Raw genomic sequence first — 21,489 nt, 5'->3', positions numbered from 1 at the left:
CAATGATCTAACCTCGGAAGTCACATACTGTCACCTCTGGTTCTTTAGTCATGTGGACCAGCTCTGATTCCCCACGGAAAGAAACTACACAAAGGCATGGATACCAGGAATCTAAGATCACTGGGGACAGTCTTGGAGACTGCTTGCCAAACCTGTTACCCTTAAAATGACCGTTATCCCCTAAAACAAACTGAACAAAGTAAACTAGAGACCATAAATTTAGATTGTTTTAATCAAAACTGCTTTGGAGCCCTGGCCAGGTAGCTTAGTTGGTTGGAGTGTCCACGCATGCATCCAAAAGATCTCAGGTTTGATTCCTATTCAGGGCACACACCTAGGTTTCAAGTTTGATCCCAAGTATGGGAGGCAACCAATCAACGTTTCTCATTGATGTTTCTCTATCTCTCTCTCCCTTACTCTCTCTCTCTATAATTAATAAACATAGCCTCAGGCCCTAACTGGTTTGGCTCAGTGGATAGAGCATCACCCTGCGGACTGAAAGGTCCCACGTTCGATTCCGGCCAAGAGTATGTACCTTGGTTGCGGACACATCCCCAGTAGGAGGCGTGCAGGAAGCAGCTGATCAATGTTTCTCTCTCATCGATGTTTCTAACTCTATCCCTCTCCCTTCCTCTCTGTAAAAAATCAATAAAATATATTTAAAAGAAACAAAAAACAACACATATCCTCTGGTGAGGATAAACACATACACACACACCTGCTTTGGGGAATTCTTGATCTTCAAAATTATATCTGCCACCTGGCCCTCTAACATTTGTTCCTCATCTAAATGGGTCCAGAACGCTCCTTGAAGAAAGGCAGGAACCCAGCCTGATCTTAAGGGTTCATTTTGGCTTCCAGATTTCTGATTCTGCATCATATTCAGAAAAATAAAGCTTTGTAAATATCTCAGTCGACATTTAAATTCAATAATTTAAAATTCAGTAAAAACATTTTAAGGTGTCATTAAAAGAATCATCTCTGCTTTATTTATTTTACAGAGTAATGATTTAAATTGAATACATTTGAACACAGTAAATATTTGACATGAAAAGCAGTTGTATCAGAATAGGCATCAGAAAAATAGCAACTTATCTTACACATAATAACTAGAAAATATTTTTCTGTCTGATCATTTAAGTGTTACAAATCCTGAGAATGTTATACAATGAACAAACTAGGTACTACCTTATCTTGCCTGGAAATCATCTTTTAAAAAAATGCTTTGAGGTATAAATCGCCTATGTATTAAACATGAGTCTTTTACATTTTACAAGGAGTTTAAACAAACATATCAAACTAAGTTCAGTGGCTCTTAAAACAGCTATCAGTCAGGTTCAAGGACACACTGTTCCACGATTTCCCGTAAGTTGGGGTTCTCCATTGCAGCTGCCACTCGCTCTTTGTCATTTATCTGCTTGTTGACTGAAAAATACACAGACAAAAGTTAGCAGAACTGTGTCAATATATGGCAACAGACAGTATTTTTCTTAGATTGCTAAAACAGAATTTAACTCCCTGAGAACTTAAAACTGATTTTAGCTAATTATTCAGAAGTTCTGGAAGGGAGCTTTAAAGGGAAAAATATCCCCTCTAATCCTACTATTCTACCACAACTATTTTCATTTATTTCTTTCCAGTCTTTGTCCATATTCATACTACAAGATGTTACACTCAGGGTAAATACAATTTTTTTTTCTTCTCAAAATATGGAACGCTTCATGAATTTGCGTGTCATCCTTGTGCAGGAGCCATGCTAATCTTCTCTGTACCATTCCAATTTTAGTACATGTGCTGCCAAAATAAGCACAGGGTAAATACAATTTTGAAAATTGCTCCCGCAGCCACCGCCACCAGTGCTTTCCCTCCAGCAGCTGCAGCTGCCTTGCTTTCCACTTTCCCTCTCTCTTCCTTCTATGCTGTCTTCAGTCTTCACTCGTCCCTCCCTCCTCATATGCAAATCAACCACCATCTTTGTTGGATTAATTTGCATACTCATTCTGATTGGCTGGTGGGCATGGTTTGTGGGTGTAGTGGAGTGATGGTTAATTTGCATATTACTCTATTATTAGGTAGGATATTATTGATTTCAGAGAGGAAGGCAGAGAGCTAGAGATAAAAACATCAATGATGAGAGAGAATCATTGATTGGCTGCCTCCTGCACACTCCACAATGGGGATCAAGCCTGAAACCTGGGCATGTGCCCTGACCAGGAATTGAACTGTGACCTCTTGGTTCATAGGTAGAAGTTCAACCACTGACCCACGCTGGCCGGCTGGATCTTTCCTTTTTTAAACTAGTCTGCATGCATCTTCATATTATAAAGGTTATCCTATTTAATAAAGAGGGGATATGCTAATTGACCATCACTCTATCACAAAGATGGCTGCACCCACAGCTGAGGCCAAGTCCCCATAAGGAGCTTTAACAAGCAATCAGCAGGGACCTGAGGCTACCCCCTTCCCCGCCCACATGGGGCTTGACAGGGGACCTCAGGCCATGCTCCCCACCCAGCAGGATTTGACAGTGGACCTCAAGCCGTACCCCCCACCTTGGTGTCAGGCTGGGGGACCTCAGGCCGACCCCCCAACTCAAGTGCCAGGCCGGGGGACCTGAGGGAGTGCCCCTCTGTCTATCTGGGCTTGACAGGTGAGCTCAGGCTGTGCCCCCACACCCAGCAGGGCTTGACAGGAGACCTCAAGGTGCACCCCCAGTGCTGGGTTGGGGGAACTCAGGCTGTGCCCCTGCCCAGCGAGGCTTGACAGAGGATCTCAGGCCGTGTCCCCCACCTGGCAGGGCTTATGTTGGACCTCAAGACATGCCCTGGTCTGGGCTGGGGGACCTCAGGCCATGCCCCCCATTGTGGTGCCGGGCCAGAGGACCTAAAGCTATGCCCCCTGCCTGGCAGGGCATGACAAGGGCGGGACTGGCCAGGTCTGGACGTTGCCCAATGCAAGGGGGGAGGCAGCTGGGTCTGGGTCTCACTTGATTTTGAGGTGCATGTGAGTGGGCAGGGACTTGACTCTGGGTCCTGTGGTATGCCCCAGACTCTGACAGGAGGAAGGTTTTCATATACATTTTACTAATTTTCTTTCATCTCTGACACTTCTATTATAGAGAAAAGGCAAATAGCAATATTATATTATTTCCTCTAATTACCCCCCCTTTTTTTAAATATATTTTACTGCTTTTTTACAGAAAGGAAGAGAGATAGAGTTAGAAACATCGATGAGAGAGAAACATTGATCAACTGCCTCCTGCATACCTCCTACTGGGGATGTATCTGCAACCAAGGTACATGCCCTTGACTAGAATCGAACCTGGGACCTTTCAGTCCACAGCCGATGCTCTATCCACTGAGCCAAACCAGTTAGGGCTAATTAATCCCCTTTTATTTTTTAAATATATTTTATTGATTTTTTACAGAGAGGAAGAGAGAGGGATAGAGAGTTAGAAACATTGATGAGAGAGAATCATCGATCAGCTGCCTCTTGCACACCCCCTACAGGGGATGTGCCCGCAACCAAGGTACATGCACTTGACAGGAATCGAACCTGGGACCTCTCAGTCCGCAGGCCGACGCTCTATCCATTGAGCCAAACCGGTTTTGGCTAATTAATCCCCTTTTAATGTACACAAATTTTGTGCACCGGGTCACTAGTTGGTCCATATTGGTTGTCTATAATTTGCTAAAAATAATCCTGATGGAATAGTTCAAGAGATTTCTATATTTTTTATATTATTATTTTTCATCTTCACCTGAGAATATGTTTATTCATTTTTTTGAGAGAGAGAGAGAGAGAGAGAGAGAGAGAGAGAGAAACATCAATATGAGAGAGAAACATGGGTTGGTTGCCTCCCATCAGCACCCCAACCAGGAATTAAACCACAACCTTGGTAAGTGACCTGGTTGGGAATCAAACCCATAACCTATTTGGTACAAGGAACAACACTCCAGCCAACTCTCCTGGGGGCAGGGTTATCCATATTCTTTGTAAAGATTATTTTATTTTATTTTATTTTATTTTATTTTATTTTATTTTATTTTTAGAGAGAAGAAAGGAGAGGGAAAGAGAGAGAGAAACATCAATGTGAGAGGGAACAGTGATGGGGTGCCTACTCCACACCCTGTACCAATGATCAAGGCTGCAACCTAGGCATGTGCCTTGACCAGAAATCAAACCAGAAACCTTTCAGTGCATGGGATGATGCCCAACCAACTGAGCCACACATCAGAGTGAGAGGTCCATATTCTTAAGTGGGCTAACTTTTCTGGGATCCTGCTAAAATGTCACATGTAAAACACATATATATTCCCATATAAATTATTGCAATTCTGTGTCTTCCTACAATGTAAACTCCACAAGGGCAAGGATGTATCTCAAAGGTCAAACTGTGCCTACATAAGGAAAGCACTCAATACATTTTTTAAAAAGCTAAATATAAGGAGAAACCAATATGGCGGCATAGGTAAACACCTGAACTTGCTGCCTTGCACAACCACTTCAAAACTACAATTAAAAGACAAAACGGATATCATCCAGAACTACAGGAAGGCTGGCTGAGTGGAAATTCTACAACTAGAAGGAAAGAGAAAAGCACACTGAGAGGAGCGGAGGTGCGGAAGTAAAGTGCAGAGGTATGGAGGCGTGTGTGGAAAGTGGTTGGCAACTGATTACACTGTTGTCTTTTTCAATCTGAGGGAAACCCAAGCTCCCGACTGCTCTGAATTCCAGTTCCAGGTGAGACTCCGGGGACCCATACAGGGAAAAACTGGGCTGTCTGGCATCAGGCCGGAATATGAGGGTGGCTTTCTCTCAGAGGTGCTTGCAGTGATCATTGTTCCTGCACAGTGCCACGGGACACAGAGACCTGGGGATCTCTTTGGGGCAGGGCCATTGCTGTTTGCTCCACCCTGATGATTCCCTGCCCCACCCAGCCCAAGGCTCCACAGCAACTTGCATTGCTTCACAGCTGGGCCTCATCTGGGCACCTCCAAACCCCAACAAAGAGGAGGAATCTGCAGATCTCTCTAGCTCCTGCTGAGTGGCCTCAGGCAGTGGTTGATTTTGCACCTCCTTGGAGATCCAAGAGCCAGTGTACCCAGTAGTCAGAGTGAGACCATCCAGATGTCTTATGGATCTTCAGATCCATAAGAGACACACTCAGGGGACAGACTCAGTCAGTGCCAAAGCCCCAATGAAGTAAGTCTTGCCCCACAAGGGTGTCTCCAGCACAAAAGTTCTCCCATCGTAGACACAACTGGTCCTCAATTGGCCTGGAGATCAATTCCTCCCAATGATACCAACAACAATCAAGGCTTAACTACAACAAGACTGTGCACACAGCCCACAAAGGAGTGCACCAAGAGTGTCCACCTCAGGTAATTAGGAGGCTGAGCCACTTGCCCTATAGGACACTTAGTACACAAAGCCACTCTATCAACACAGGGAAGTAGCCAAAATGCAGAGACAAAGAAACAAGTCACAAATGAAAGAAATGGAGGAAAGCAAATAACTGGATGTAAAGTTCAAAACCCCAGTTATAAGGTTTCTCAAGAATCTTCTAGAAACCTCCAAGAAAATTAGTCAGACCCTCAAAGATATGAAAAAGGACCAACTAGAAATTAAGCATACACTGACTGAAATAAAAAATAATATACAGAGATCCAACAGCAGACTAGAAGATCCCAAGAATCAAGTCAAAGATTTGAAATACAAAGAAGCAAAAACACTCAACCGGAAAAGCAAAAAACAAAGAATCCAAAAATATGAAGATAGTGTAAGGAGCCTCTGGGACAACTTCAAGTGTACCAACATCCAAATTATGGAGGTGCCAGAAGAAAAGAAAGAGCAAGATGCTGAAAACCTATTTGAAGAAATAATGACAGAAAACTTCCCATGCCTGGTGAAAGAAATAGACTTACAAGTCCAGAAAGCCCCAAACAAAAGGAATCCAAAGAGGAACACAACAAGACACATTACAATTAAAATGATTAAAATGCCAAAAGCAAAAGACAAAGAGAAAATATTAAAAGCAACAAGAGAAAAACAGTTAGTTAACTATAAAAGAGTACCCATACGACTGTCAGCTGATTTCTCAAAAAAGACTATGCAGGCCAAAAGGGAATGGCAAGAAATATTCAAATTGATAAATAGCAAGAACCTACAATCAAGATTACTTTACCTAGAAAAGCTATCATTTAGAATTCAAGATCAAATAAAGAGCTTCACAGATAAGCTAAAGGAGCCGAAGCCGGTTTGGCTCAGTGGTAGAGCGTCGGTCTGCGGACTGAAAGGTCCCAGGTTCGATTCCGGTCAAGGGCATGTACATTGGTTGCGGGCACATCCCCGGTAGGGGGTGTGCAAGAGGCAACTGGTCGATGTTTCTCTCTCATCGACGTTTCTAGCTCTCTATCTCTCTCCCTTCCTCTCTGTAAAAACTCAATAAAATATATTAAAAAAAAAAAAAAAAAAAAAAAAAAAGAAGCTAAAGGAGTTCATCAACACCAAACCACTACCGTGTTTCCCCAAAAATAAGACATCCTCCGAAAATAAGACCTACTTACAGGTTTCCTTCTGAGTGAAATATAAGGACCCCCTAGGCTAAACATGAGAGATTTGGTCCACTGATTCTGAAAGAAATGGAGTCACAAGAAATTCACCAGGAAATTCAGGAATTGGATTGCTATGATGATGTTCCAGAAGATGATGACATGATTGTCATTGAATAAATGAGTAAATTCTTCACACTGTAGGATTCTCAGTTTGTCTGGTTTGTGTTGACAACTACCGTACTACCGTACCGTACACAGGTAATAAATTTCCTTTATTTTCATTTAACAATCAATGTATACTGTATTCTTCTTCATGGAAAAATAAGACATCCCCTGAAAATAAGACCTAGTGCATCTTTGGGAGCAAAATTAATATAAGACAGTGTCTTATTTTTGAGGAAACAGGGTATTATATGAAATACTGAAAAGTATTCTTTAAGAAGAGGAAGAAGAGCCGGGACCGGTTTGGCTCAATGGATAGAGCGTCGGCTTGGGGACTGAAGGGTCCCGGGTTCGATTCCGGGCAAGGGCATGTACCTTGGTTGCAGGCACATCCCCGGTGGGGGGTGTGCAAGAGGCAGCTGATCGATGACTCTCTCTCATCGATGTTTCTAACTCTCTATCTCTCTCCCTTCCTCTCTGTATAAAATCAATAAAATATATTAAAAAAAAAAAAAAAAAAAGAAGAGGAAGAAGAAAAAAGTAAAGATAAAAATTATGAACAACAAATACATATATATCAACAAGTGAATCTAAAAGCAAGTGAATTAAAAATCTAAGGAACAGAATAAACTGGTGAATATAATAGAATCAGGGCATAGAATGGAAGTAGATTGATAATTCTCAGGGGTGTACAGGAAGAGACTGTACAAAAATCGTACACCTATGGATGAGGACAGTGGGAGGGAGGTAAGGGCAGAGGGTGGAGTGGGAACGGGTGGAGGGGAGCTTTGGGGGGGAAAAGGAGAAACGATTGTAATAATCTGAATAATAAAGATTAAAAAAATAAAAAAATAAATAAAAGTAAATAAATAAAGCTTAATACTATCCTATTATAAAATCCCATAATTAAGAGGAATTTCAAAGACATAAAAAAGTAGATTTAGAGAATCTAAACTCTTTTATATATATATATATTTTTTTTAATATATTTTATTGATTTTGTACAGAGAGGAAGGGAGAGAGATAGAAACATCGATGAGAGAGAAACATCGATCAGCTGCCTCCTGCACACCCCCCACTGGATGTGCCTGCAACCAAGGTACATGCCCTTAACCGGAATCGAACCTGGGACCCTTCAATCCCCAAGCCGACACTCTATCGATTGAGCCAAACCGGTTTCCGCTAAACTCTTTTATATTTTAAATTAAGAGGTAGAACCCATCAGCTTATGGGATTTGAATAAATTTAATACATGAGGAGTAAAATAATCTACAGGTCTGGAACTGTGAAAATAGGACATGGTTTTAGCAGTTTTCATGATAGTACCTAAAACGTTTAGTAAATGGGCTGATTCTCGGAAAGTAGTGGGCTTCCTTCCCTCTCTGCACCTCTCTTCTGTGTTCGTTTTTTGTGTGCATCTCTTCCTGTGTATGTTTCTTTAGTCCCTGTCTTCCTATATCTGTCTGTCTCATTGTTGCTCTTACTCTATTACTGTCCCTTTCTTCCCCTCCTCTGCTGTTTTCCAACTTCCAATTTACTTAGTGATAAAAGCTAAGCACAACATGTATTTTACTTTTTAAAATATATTTTTATTTATTTTTTACAGAGAGGAAGATAAAGGGATAGTTAGAAACACCAATGAGAGAGAAACATCAGTTGCCTCTGGCATGCCCCTTACTGGGGATCAAGCCTGCAACCAAGGTACATGCCCTTGACCAGAATCAAACCTGGGACCCTTCAGTTCATGGACCAACACTCTTATCCATTGAGCCAAACCAGTTAGGGAAACATGCATTTTAAATGTTATTTTTCATTATTTGCACTCTATTAGTTATAGACAAAATTCTGTTCTCTGGAGGATTGATTGATTGATTGATTGATTTTAGAAAGAGTAGAAAGGAGAGAGAGTAGCAAGGGGGATGGAGGATAGAGAAACAGAAACATCGATTTGAGAGACTCATGGATCGGTTGCCACCCACATGCACCCCTACTTGGGACCTGCAATCCAGGTATGTGCCCTTGACCAAGAATCAAACCCATAATCCTTGTTGCATGTAGGCTGATGCTGAAACCTCTGAGCTACATCAGCCAGGGCTGTTCTCTGTTTTTAATATAATACATAGGTTATATAGAACTTTTTGTCTTTTGCTTTTCCCAAACCTCAACTCTGGTATTTTTAAGTAGTTACTGAGTGACTTCTCTCTATAGGTCAGAGGTTCTCTATAGAAAAAAGGTTCCCTATTACCATTTTATTTTATTACCAGTAGTGGCCCATGAACTGAAGGGTCCTGGGTTTGATTCTGGTCAATGGCATGTACCTTCTCAGCCTGGCCTGTACCCTCTCCAATCTGGGACCCCTTTGGGGATGTTCGATCCCTATGAGATCGGGCCTAAACCAGTAGTCGGACATCCCTCTCACAATCCAGGACCACTGGCTCCTAACCATTCACCTGCCTGCCTGCATGATCACCCCTAACTACTCTGCCTGCCGGCCTGCTTGCCCCAACTGCCTCCACAGCCAGCCTTCTCGCTCCCAACTGCCCCCATTTGCTGGCCTGATCACCCCCAACTGCCCCCGTGCCAGCCTGATCACTCCCAATTGCCCCCCCCATGCCAGTCTGCTTGCTCCCAACTGCTCCCCCTGATGGCCTGCTTGCCCCAAATTGGCCCCCTGCTGCCTGCCTGATCACCCCCAATTGCCCTCCCCTTCTGGCCTGATTGCCCCTAACTGCCTCTGCCTTGGCCCAGCCACCATGGCTTTGTCCAGAAGGATGTCCGGAAAGTCTCCAGAAGGTCTCCCAGTCTAATTAGCATATTACTCTTTTATTCATATAAATTCTAATCCTCAGCTGAGAATGTTTTTATTGATTTTTTTAAAGAGAGAGGAAGGGCACGAAAGAGAGAGAGAAATATTGATATGAGAGAGAAAAACTTAATGGTTGGTTGCCTCCTTTATGCACTCCAACTGCAGATTGAACCTGCAACCTAGGTATGTGCTCTCACCGGGAAGCAAGCCAGCCACATTTCGATGCATGCTCCTACCAACTAAGCCACCTGGACAGGGCCCTCCCGTTTTAATTAACTCAGAAAGATAACACCTACTCCAAGATTCCCTAAAGCTTTACTTCGCTAGACCTTCAATTTCAAGTACACAGCTCTCTATCCTGCCACCAAAGAAAAGAATCAGTCCTCTGTAGGGCTTGTAAGTCAAGTTTCCTAGAACTGGATGTTCTTTACAGATGTGTAACCACTGGCCTAAATAGTCAATATCCACAGGGCCTAACTCTAATTCTCCCAGAGTCCTACTAAAAAAAAAATAAGTTCATAAAAATGTCTACGTTTCAACCTTAAGAAAGAGCTACTAACTGATTTTTCACTTTTTTACGAAAAACCAAATAGATAACTTGGCTGGCAGAATAACCTGGTATTCCAGATAAAGTACTTTCTGAAGTTGTTTTTAATAATGATTCAAGATTCACTTACTGTCTTCCTCTGTTGAGTGGGTTCCTTCAGAAATGTAGATTTCCAACTAGGAAAAAAAATATTAAAAGCAAAACATTTAGGGCATTCTAAGATGATGAATGAAGTGGAATGTAAAATGGACTCAACAGTCTAGGGAAGAAAGCCCAAATCCTCTTCCACCATCAAAGACTTAGGAACAAATCCCTCAGATTCATCTCTAAAACAAGGGATTGAATGATTTTTAATTTGGTCATCTGGGAAAGGTCTGCAGGGGGCATTCCAGTTTTTAAAATACAACTAATATAATTTTATACAAATAAGATCTCATATATGTTTTACTTATGGAAATCCCTCTCCTGCACTCTAATTCTTCCTCCCAAATCAGTATCTAAACTTGCTCCCTACCCCACCTCTCATTAAAGCTACATCAATAATCTAGTGTAGTTTCTTCCATATTTTTCCTCTACACCACCCATAATCTAACACATATTACACATACACCCTAAGGTTGGACATTCCTTTTTCTTATTTTACAAAAATGGGATCACAGTATATAATTTGCAGTATCCTCCTTTTCTCATCCATTTTTACCTTGACAAATTTATTCTCAAGTACAATATAGGTTAAGCTAACCCTCCTGGTTCTGCTCTACTCACTCCCTCATAAGCTATCCTTCAAGAACCAAAGCTTTTGAGTCAAATCCATAAAATTACTGCAAATCCTATGGTAAATAAGTCATGTTATAAGATAAAGACATGTTTACTTCTCAGAGAACAATGGAGCATATGAACTAATTTTTTGTTGTTTATTAATCCTCACCTGAGGATATTTTTTCCATGGATTTTTTTTAGAGAGAGTGGAAGGAATGGGGAGAGATAGAGAGAAACATCAATGGGAGAGAGAAACATATGCCCTGACCAGGGGAGGGGAGGGAAACTGTAACCCAGGTAATGCCCTTCACCAGAATCAAACCCACAACCCTTCAGTCTGTGGGCCATGCTCTAACCAATGAGCCAAAAAGGCTAGGGCTGAACTAATTCTTATATAATTATTTAATACTGAGATGTTTTTCATGAGTGAAAAAAATCATAGCATATCATGGCTAATGGAGACCTTAGAGATCATCTAGTCCAATCTTTTTTTTTTTTTTTGGGGGGGGGGGGGGAAAGGAGTGAGAGCAGAGGGGGTGCACCCCAATAAACAAGGACTAATTTGGAAATTTCTAAATCTGCCTAAAGTGGCACTTTCCAAGCCCTAAGCCTACCTTCCTTTAACAAGTTCTCCCTACCTCCCCCACCCATACCTCAGGCCATGCCAGAGACTTGAGTGGCAGCCCTCTGGCATCCCAAGAGATGATGGCGGCCAGAACCGCTGGCATAGATTGAAGCAAGAAAATAAAGGAGGGCACCAAATAGGATTCCCTAAAAAAAAAAAGAATCCAACTTATACCCTGCACAAAAAAAGTGGGTCCTGCATAGGAGAACCTGCTCCCCAAATAATGTAAATACCCAAAGAAAAAGAAAAAACCAGCAACAAGGCTGGGCTAGTAGGAATGGCAAAGAACTTCTGTTTAGAAAGGCTAGGAAGACTGTAAGTTGTGTCCCTCTTCCTTGCCCAGCTCCCCAAGAGCCAGCCAGGGCACTTGCCCCAGAAGAAAGTCTGTAAGCAAGCAAAGCCATGGGCCTTTGGTTTTGAAAACCTATCAGTTATAATATCAAAGCAAGGCCTCCAATAGTCCTACTTGGGCCTGTCTGCAGGGGGCAGAAGCATCCATTGTGAACCCAACTGAAGCCAACCCATCAAGTAAGTAGTAAGGCTTTAGGGTTCAAGCAACAAGGAATTCTAACATGACATTTATGAAACTAAAGCTGGGAAGTAGAAGGTGACAGGAAATACCCCTCACTCTTTTCTTTATCCTGTGTCTGTGTCTGCAGTCTCAGATGGTCCCTTCCAGGCTGAGAAGGAAGTGAGGGATCCCTATTCAGTTAGGTCAGGTGAATTCCCAGCACCTGCCCCAGTTCCTGCCTTGGCTGCTGCATCTTGACAAAGATATGCATTCACACTGCTTCCTGGGTTCATGGCTGGTGGTAGAAAGCATCTCATCTCTCAGGGTTCCCAATCACATCAGAGATGATCTTGAGGTCTTGGTGCTGGGAACGAAGCCATTCCTGGATGCAATCTGGAGGGTCAGTGCTAAGGCTGAGCATGAAATCCCTCTGGGTCTTCAGCTGGTTGATGGACTCAATGGTCTCATGGATTTTGATATCAAGGGAGGCAATCTCCTACTTATTGGTGGTAGAGGCCAGAAAATTGCTCATCTGAGCCTTTAGTGGGCTGTCCACCTCCAATGGCACAACAAGCTGTCTTCTTCTGGTTAGGGTCCACCTTAAGGATATGGTTGATAACAATGGGTTCTGGGTCCTGCAGCAACCCAGGCAGCTTCATGGGAATCTTGGATAAACAGAGTTGACCACAGCTGAGACCTGGCAGAAGTAATGGTAGGAATTGGTGTTTGATATAAAGCCACAGAGACTGCACTCCCAACAGCCTTGCCAGCAGAAGTCCAACTTGAACTGGGGAGGCTGATGATCCCCATGAGCAAGAGGGTACACTTGGCATTGAGATATCCAGGCCATTTCACCTGGAAGCCATCCATCTGCTGGATGGGGGCATCTGATGCCTCTCCAATAGGTGGTTGTCAGGTCAGTACAGTTCCTTATCTAGCTCAACGATGAGGCTCTTGAACGAAGAGAACTTCCTCTTCTGTTTGCTAGGATCATCCAGAAGTTTTCTCTCCACTCAGAGTTCCCCACAGTTCCTACACTGTCACCTTTTGCCTTGCTAAAGGCAGCTTTCGTTTTCATGGCAGAGGCTTTTTGATAGCCTCCTGGATCTCCATCTGCTTGTAAGTAATGGTCTGGTCCAGCTTCCACTCAAAAGTCAGAAGATCCATGTATACCTGAGACTCTGGGACAAGCTCCCAAATTTGCTGAGGTAGAACTTTATCTGCCAACTTCTTCCTCATTAACCTGCAGTGCTGGCAGGCACTGGGGCTGGGCCTGGGGCACAAGCAGGCATTTTCAGAATGGGTCCATCATGATAGGTGGCATGCCAGATTGAAGTGGAGTAGCTATGCCAATAGGGGAACCTGCAAGGGGTTCCACCTGCAAGCCAGCCATAGATATCCAGCTCCCTGGTGACAAGCCAGGCCACTGGTACTGCACTACAAGGCCTGCAGAGCCCATGGGGTGGAAGGCAGCAGTCCCAGGTGTCCCTCAGACCTCCAGCTGGCCCTGGCCTCCTGAGCACTGGTCCTGGGTTGGCTTGCATAATATTAACTCATATTCTAGACACAAAGTAACAGATATAAAACCTTTGGTTTAAAATTAAGCATGATTCATTATTCTGAGAAATGGTAAATAAAGGATAGTCAGCATTTACCCTCTTCCTTCTTTCCTTCCTTGCTTCCTTCCTTTTTTTTATTATTCCAGAGAGGAAGGGAGAGGGAGAGAGAGAGAAACATCAATGATAAGAGAGAATCATTGATCGGCTGTCTCCTACATGCCCCATACTGGGGATTGAGCCAGCATGTGCCCTTAACCAGAATCAAACCCAGGACCCTTCAGTCTGCAGGTTGATGCTACCCACTGAGCAACCGGCTAGGACTACCCTGCTATTTCTATATGAACTATACCTCAGGGTAGCCAAATAGATGGTTTGGTACCTTGCAAGAATAAAAGATTCTAAAATTAAGGTTTCTTCTTCTTCTTTTTTTTTTTTCCAGCAAAACAAAATAACGTATAACTTTTTTTTCTTACAAACAAAATAACATATGTTTCTTGAAACAAAAAACAAGAACACCATATTTTAACTAGGTAACACTTATTTTGTCAGAATGTAATTTGTTGCTAATCCACCTTACTTAAAAAAAACTATATTCATAGTTGAAAGTATTACATATATTTCTCCTTTCCTCCATTGACCCCTTCTAGTCTGCCCCCACCACCTAATTTTTTTTTATAAGAGAAATAAGCATTAATTCAGCAAGTACAGAGACTTTAAGGAATGGCATCTCAACCAGCTGGTGTGGCTCAGGGTTGAGCATCGACCTATGAACCAAGAGGTCATGGTTCAATTCCCTGATCAAGGCACATGCCCAGGTTGGGGGCCCCCGTTCCCCCCAATGTGGGGCACACAGGAGGCAGCCAAACAATGAATGATTTCATCAATGCCTCTCTCCCTCCATCCCTCTCTCTCTCCCCTCATCTCTGAAATCAATAAAAATATATTTTTTTTAAAAAAAGAAAAAAAAGAATGGCATCTCTTCCTAGTGAGTCAAACCTCAGAAATGCAAAAGACTCTCTAAACAACCATGGTCTTAGATATGGAAACACAGAGTTGGTAGGCTGCCTTCTTTCTCTTTATGTCATCAAACTTGATAAAGAACAGACCTGGTCAACAGCATTAAGTAAAAATGATGACTTAATAAGGTAATGATTCATTCATGAATACATATTAATAAACACATTCTAATAAACTTGGCTAATTGTTACTGAAATATTTTACATTCTTTTTTTATTTGTGAGAAAAGTAATACATGTAAATGTTTTTAAGTCCTCCATATACTACATTTGGCTAAAAAAAATTCTCAATGCTGTAATTTCTAATTTACAAATATGCTAAAACCAGATAGAAAATTTGGGGGAGAGCCAATATACCTAAATCAAAGATAAAAGCAAATATTGCCTCAACTTTTTTACCTCAAATCACCGAATAAGATGGACTCCTCTGAACTGTATGTTCAACTTGGCAAATAGTCACTGCAGTTAGCTATAAAGCAAAACCAGCAGAGTGGGTATATAGGTGGCTATTAATGGGCCAACAGTGGTTTGTCCCACAGTCTCCGAGAAACAGAGAGCCCAGTAGTGGACTAGACCCTGATAGTTACTAAGCCAGCAGAGTAGTGATTACAGAGGTTGACAGATAAAAAATTCCAACAAGTTGTATCTATGATAACTATTACTGGCAACTTACTGACTATATATTTTAAATTAAAATGTTTGATTATGGGAAAGTTAAAATATATATTAAAAATAGAACACTATAATGAATCCCATGTACCATCACTGAGTTTCAATAATTAGCCAATCATGTTTCATCTATACCTTCCACCCACCTACTAGTGCCCATATTATTCTGTAACAAGTTCTAGATTATATCCTTTCACCTATAAATATTTCAATACTAGTGGCCTGGTGCACGAATTCATGCACATTGAAAGAAAATTAATTAGAAGAAATATTTTAATATCACTATTCACTCTTTATAAGTGTCAGAGATGAAAGAAAATTAGTAAAATGTACATGAAAATAATATATAAATTCATTAATAAACAATAACATGATATAACAACAAAGACAAGTGAAAACAACAAAGAGATGATATAAAAACAAAAACATGATATAAAAAAATCGATAAAAACAATGACTGATAAATTGGTTAAACTTATCCTAATATCTCCCAGTATAGCACATTAAGAGTAAAAACACTTTCAGAGTGCTTGACTAATTTCCCTTGTGATGAAGTATTTACAACTTTAATGTTACATGCTCTTCAAACTCGAGAGAAGGCAACATATACCTCCATTTCATCAGAGAAACTCAGGGATAGGCAAAATTGACATGTAACACCACATGTGTTACGTTCCACCACAACTCTGTTCGCTAACTGTATCCTCATTTACCTCATTTTCGCTATGAAGGCAGTTCCTACCACTACTGGTAGTACTTGTCGATGACTGCTCTTCATACATTTTTTGTCGACGCCGCCGGCTTCTTTCGGCTTCAGTAGTACGTTGTGCCAATCGTTCCTCCTCAGTCATGTTCTGTTGACGACGTCGCTTTCTTTCGGCTGCAGAGTTACGTAGTGCCAATCGCTGTTCCTCAGACATATTCTGTCGACGACGCCGGCTTCTTTCGGCTTCAGTAGTACGTTGTGCCAACCGTTCTTCTTCAGTCATATTCTGTAGACGCCGCCGCTTTCTTTCCGCTGCAGAGGTACGTAGTGCCAATCGCTGTTCTTCAGTCATATTCTGTCGACGACGCCGGCTTCTTTCGGCTTCAGAGTTACGTTGTGCCAATCGTTCTTCTTCAGACATATTCTGTAGACGAATTCGCCTTCTTTCGGATGGAGAAACATATGGTGGCAATTCTTGGTCATCAGGCATATTATATCGACGACGACGCTTTATTTGGGGATTGTCCTCGACAATTAGTCTGACAAGAGTCCTCTTTGCACTGTTGCTGTTCTGTGCCCCGCTGCCGTGCTTAACAACAGAAGCATAGAGAGCGATGGGCACTGGAGCTGAGACTGGCTCCTGGCTCTCAGAAACTGTAGTAGTTTCATCCACTGAATTATAATCTTCAACTTCAGAATCCTCAATGACATCACTGATTTTCTGCCATGGCTCCAGCTCCTCCTCCTCACATTCCATAAACAGGTCCGCATCTGCCATGCTCCCGATGTCTGCCATGCTCCCGTGGTCACTGCTGGTAGTCTGACCTGGAGAAGGCACCAGAGAAGGCGCCAGAGAAGGCGCTGTCGCCTTAAAGGGACCTGCACTCGGAGAAGGGGTGGGAGCAGGGGAGGGGACAGGGGAAGAGGGAACTGTTGAAAGCTCATCTCCCTGAGGGTGCGAGGAAACCTCCCTCGGGCCCTGAGGGTGCGAGGACACCTCCCCCTGTCCAGTGATTTGGGATGGATTTTTTTCCTTAAGGGGGAGAGGGACTCTACGGGAGAGAGGGGGAGGACCAGGGAATGTGGCTCCATGTATAGGAGCTCTTGAGAGGTTTCTTGTGGCCCTTTTTATGTGGCACAAATTATGTGATTTAAATTTTTTTGCACATGAAAAAATATTCAATATTATTAGTTACCAGGGAAATGCATATCAAAACCTCAATGATCTATCACTTCAACCCAGTAAGATAGCTATAATGAAAAATACAAGTACTGGTGAGGATGTGGAGAATTCAGAACTTTCATACACTGCTTTTGAAAATGTGAAATTATGGAGCAGCTGTGGAAAACAGTTTGGCAGTTTCTCAAAGGTTTAATATAGTTACCATTTGATCCACTAATTTTACTCCTTAAGTGGAAAACAAATGGGAACATATGACCACACATAAACTTGTACATGGTAGATAATGATAAATAAATAGAATGTGGTACACCCACAAAATGGAATAGTATGAAGCTATAAAAAGAAATGAAATACTGATACATATTACAACATAGATAAATTCTGAAAATATTTGTTTTTTATATTGATTTTGGAGAAAAATAGAGAAACATTGATTTGTAGTTCCCCTTATGTATGCTTTCATTGCATGATTCTTGTATGCCCCCTGACTAGATTGAACTCACAAACTTGGTGTATTGGGATGATGCTCTACCCAACTGAGCTACCTGGCAAGTGCCTTGAAAATATTATTTCATGAGAAAGAAGCCAGTCTTAAAAGACCACAAATGATATAATTCCATTTAAATGAAGCACCCAGAATAGGCAAATCTAGAGAGAAAAATCTACAGTGGTTGCCTAGGGGTGGGGGAGAGTTTGGGAGAAATGGAGAATGACTGCTATCAGTACAGGGTTTCTCATTGGGATGATGATAATGTTGCAAAATTAATAGTGATTTTGCACAATTCAGCGAATATACTAAAAACTATTAAACTGTACACTTTACATAGGTGAAATATATAATTTGAATTAAATCAATAAAACTATTATAAAATAACAACAACAAAAAAAATCTTCCTTACCTTATGTTTAAATGGTAAACACCGCTGAAGTTTTACTCTTAAGCACAGCCCTGTGGAGGGGGGAAAAAAAGTCCCAATTATCCCTTCTTACTAGTTCTTGAAAAAGCAGTTTGGCTCAGTGGATAGAACGTCAGCCTGTGGACTGAAGGGTTGCAAGCATAAGCATCCTAGCTAATAAAGAGGGGATATGCTAACAGACCATCACTCCATCACAAAGATGGCTGCACCCACAGCTGAGGACAAGTTACCATAAGGAGCCTTACCAAGCAATCAGCAGGGATCTGAGGCTATGCCCTCCCCCACCTGGTGGGGCTTGACAGAGAACCTAAAGGCATGCCCCTGGTCCGGGTCTGGGGGACCTCAGGCCACGCCCCCCATCCTGGCACCGGGCCAGGGGACCTGAGGGTATGCCCTCTGCCTGGCAGGGCTTGACAAGGGCGGGACTGGACAGTTTTGGATCTAGACCAATGGGGGTGGGGGGAGGGGGGACCGGGTCTGGGTCTCAAGCAATTTTGAGGTGCAAGTGAGACGGGGACTTGACTCTGGGTCCTGTGGTGAGCCCCAGACTCTGACTAGAGGAAGGTTTCATATACATTTTACTAATTTTCTTTCATCTCTGACACTTCTATTATAGAGAAAAGGCAAATAGCAATATTAAATTATTTCCTCTAATTAATCCCCTTTTAATGTGCACGAATTTCATGCACCAGGTCACTAGTCTCCATATAATACAGTAGCTAAAAACAGCTTTGGCTCAATCAATTTTAGGACTCCACTGAGCCTCACACCATGCTAGCAACTTTAATATAGATATAGTCTTACATATTCCTTATGATAATCCAGTAAGCTAAGTATTATCAACTCCACTCCACAAATTATGAAACCAAGATCACAATGTAACTTGTCCAAGGTCAAGGAGCTAATAAAGTGGCAGAGTTGGGATTAGAATCCAAGACTACTACAAAGCCTAGGACCTTTCTACTATATCAATTTGCCTTTAAACAAAAGTCAATTCATTCCTTAAACTCTACTGAATGCCCACAACAGGCCAGGCTACATAAAAATTTAAAAACACATAAGAGGCACTTAAAAAGGAGCACAAGAAACCTCTCAAAGTTTGAATCCTAATCTATGCCTACAAGGTACAAAGTTGTTTCCCTAAAACAAGTTCCTCTAACGTTCAATTTATCACCCCAATGCCAAGACATGGTTCTATAATTTTTTCAGTAAATTAAAATTTTTAATTTGTGCTGAAACCGGTTTGGTTCAGTGGTAGAGCGTCGGTCTGCGGACTGAAAGGTCCCGGGTTCGATTCCGGTCAAGGGCATGTACCTTGGTTGCAGGCACATCCCCGGTAGGGGGTGTGCAGGAGGCAGCTGGTTGATGTTTCTCTCTCATCGACGTTTCCAGCTCTCTAGCTCTCTCCCTTCCACTCTGTTAAAAAAAAAAAAAAAAAAAAAAAAAATCAATAAAAATATGTTTTTAAAAAATTTTAATTTGTAAATTAAAACTGGGCTTGAAACAGACCCTTAGTGCCAATGTTCCACTTTTCCCCCACCTCAAAATAAGGAATGAAGGCCTGGCCAAGTGGCTCAGTTGGTTGGAGCAATGACCTACATACCAAAAAGGTTGTGGTTTCGATTCCCAGTCAGAGCATATAGCTAAGTTGCAGGTTCGATACTCTGTAAACCATAAAATTACGATACATCATGCTAATTGCTACTTTGGGTCAATATCAGCTAGAATAATTCAGAATTTTTAAGTCCTATAAAATAAAAGGATAATATGCAAATTGACCCTAACTGCGGAACAACCGGGAACGACTGGTCACTATGATGCCCACTAACCACCAGGGGGCAGACGCTCAATGCAGGAGCTGCCCCCTCATGGTCAGTGCACTTCTACAGGAGGAGCACTGCTCAGCCAGAAGCCAGCTCATGGCTGGCCAGTGAAGCAGCAGTGGTGGGAGCCTCTCCCGCCTCTGCGACAGTGCTAAGGATGTCCGACTAATGGCCCCAGGGGAGCGGGCCTAAGCCGTTAGGCAGACATCCCCCAAGGGCTCCTGGGCTGCCAGAGGGATGTCTGAAGGACAGCTTAGGCCCATTCCTCTGGGGAGCAGGCCTCAACCTTCAGTCGGACATCCCCTGAGGGATCCCAGCCTGCGAGAGGGTGCAAGCAGGGCTGAGGGACCCCCCCAAGTACACAAGTTTTCATGCACTGTCCTTGTGTGTGTGTGTGTGTGTGTGTGTGTGTGTGTGTGTATATATATATATATATATATATATATATATATATATATAAAAAACCTTACCAATAAGAGTTGCCAAAGAGCAGTGAGGTACTGTTGGAGTGAATCTGATGATAACCAAATAGTCCTCTTCATTTATCTCCTGAACTTCCACACAACTTTCCGTTACCACTTCCAGTTCTTCCAAAGTATTGGGCTTCTCTGGGTCCCGGATAGTTCGAATCAAATCTAAAGAATCATCACAGGCAAAGTATTATGTAAAAACATGAATATTCTAAATATGGTTGATTTTGCCAGTCTTAATAAAAAAGCACACTCATCTTTGTATTTACATACTAGAGCAAGTCCCCATATTTCTGACAGAAATTTCCACTACCACTTTCCTTTTGAGAAAACTGTTTTCTTGGTTATTAGATCAGTTCAGTGTCTTGGATTCAACACTGAAATAAGCATATAATGGGGAAAGCGCCCTCGCCAGTTTGGCTCAGTGGATAGAGCGTCAGCCTGTGGACTGAAGGGTTGCGAGCTCAATCCCCAGTGGGAGGCATGCAGGAGACAGCCAATCAATGATTCTCTCTCATCATTGATGTTTCTCTCTCTCTCTACCTCTTCCTTCCTCTCTGAAATCAATAAAGAAATATATATATATATGTATATATATATTTTTTTAAATGGGGAAAACATTATAGAAACTCAAGAGGAAGAAATAACTTTAGCTTAGGAGAATATAACATCAGGATTTCTGAATTAGGCCTTTAAAACGGGTAATATTCAGCGGCTCTCTCTATAGAGCACGCCAAGCCTTCCCTACCACTTTTCTCAGGTACATTTTCCTTACCCTCTCTCCTAAGCTCTAAGGGCCCATCATTTGCCTCTGTAACTTGTTCCTTGAGCCCACACAACTCAGCTGACACACTTCTTCGACAGCTCACTTCTTCTACCTCTGTGACTTTCTAAATAAACTTTTTCTTGTATCTGACAAAAATAATTTTAAAATAAAAATAGGTAACATTTCAATATTCAATATTTAAGGTGAAAGAAAGTAAAGAACCAGCCGGAACCGGTTTGGCTCAGTGGTAGAGCGTCGGTCTGCGGACTGAAGGGTCCCAGGTTCGATTCAGGTCAGGGGCATGTACGTTGGTTGCGGGCATATCCCCAGTGGGGGGTGTGCTGGAGGCAGCTGGTCGGTGTTTCTCTCTCATCGACGTTTCTGGCTCTCTATCTCTCTCCCTTCCTCTCTGT

The 21,489-nt window shown here is 42.2% G+C and overlaps 1 protein-coding gene and 1 pseudogene across 11 annotated transcripts in view; both read right to left on the bottom strand.

Moving 5' to 3' along the window:
• Nucleotides 1-961: 961 nt before the first annotated feature.
• Nucleotides 962-21,489, bottom strand: part of CIAO2A (cytosolic iron-sulfur assembly component 2A) — a gene marked incomplete at its 3' end in the record, with an annotated part of 31,015 nt that continues 10,487 nt past the window's right edge. Inside the window, exons 2-6 of one of the 10 annotated variants that reach the window (XR_014795355.1) lie at nucleotides 20,311-20,475; nucleotides 18,000-18,049; nucleotides 15,925-16,796; nucleotides 10,203-10,248; nucleotides 962-1,425 (exon numbers count right to left, since the gene is read on the bottom strand). Coding sequence is in view for 6 of the 10 variants with exons in the window: in XM_084888071.1 (XP_084744197.1) it covers nucleotides 1,328-1,425; nucleotides 10,203-10,248; nucleotides 15,925-16,713 (933 nt within the window). Of the gene's footprint in view, nucleotides 1,426-10,202; nucleotides 10,249-15,879; nucleotides 16,797-17,999; nucleotides 18,050-20,310; nucleotides 20,476-21,489 lie in introns of those variants that run through there. The other 9 variants (XR_014795357.1, XR_014795356.1, XR_014795358.1 and 6 more) reach the window with 9 other exon arrangements.
• On the bottom strand, nucleotides 12,167-13,426 carry LOC311624396 (SWI/SNF-related matrix-associated actin-dependent regulator of chromatin subfamily D member 2-like; annotated as a pseudogene). The gene has a single exon. The product of its transcript is annotated as an SWI/SNF-related matrix-associated actin-dependent regulator of chromatin subfamily D member 2-like (transcript).

The sequence above is a fragment of the Pipistrellus hanaki genome (genome assembly GCF_964339955.1).
Source record: "Pipistrellus hanaki genome assembly, chromosome: 1".
Classification (NCBI taxonomy): domain Eukaryota; kingdom Metazoa; phylum Chordata; class Mammalia; order Chiroptera; family Vespertilionidae; genus Pipistrellus; species Pipistrellus hanaki.
The sequence above is the reverse complement of the archived record's forward strand: the minus strand, read 5'-3'. Positions and strand labels throughout refer to the sequence as shown.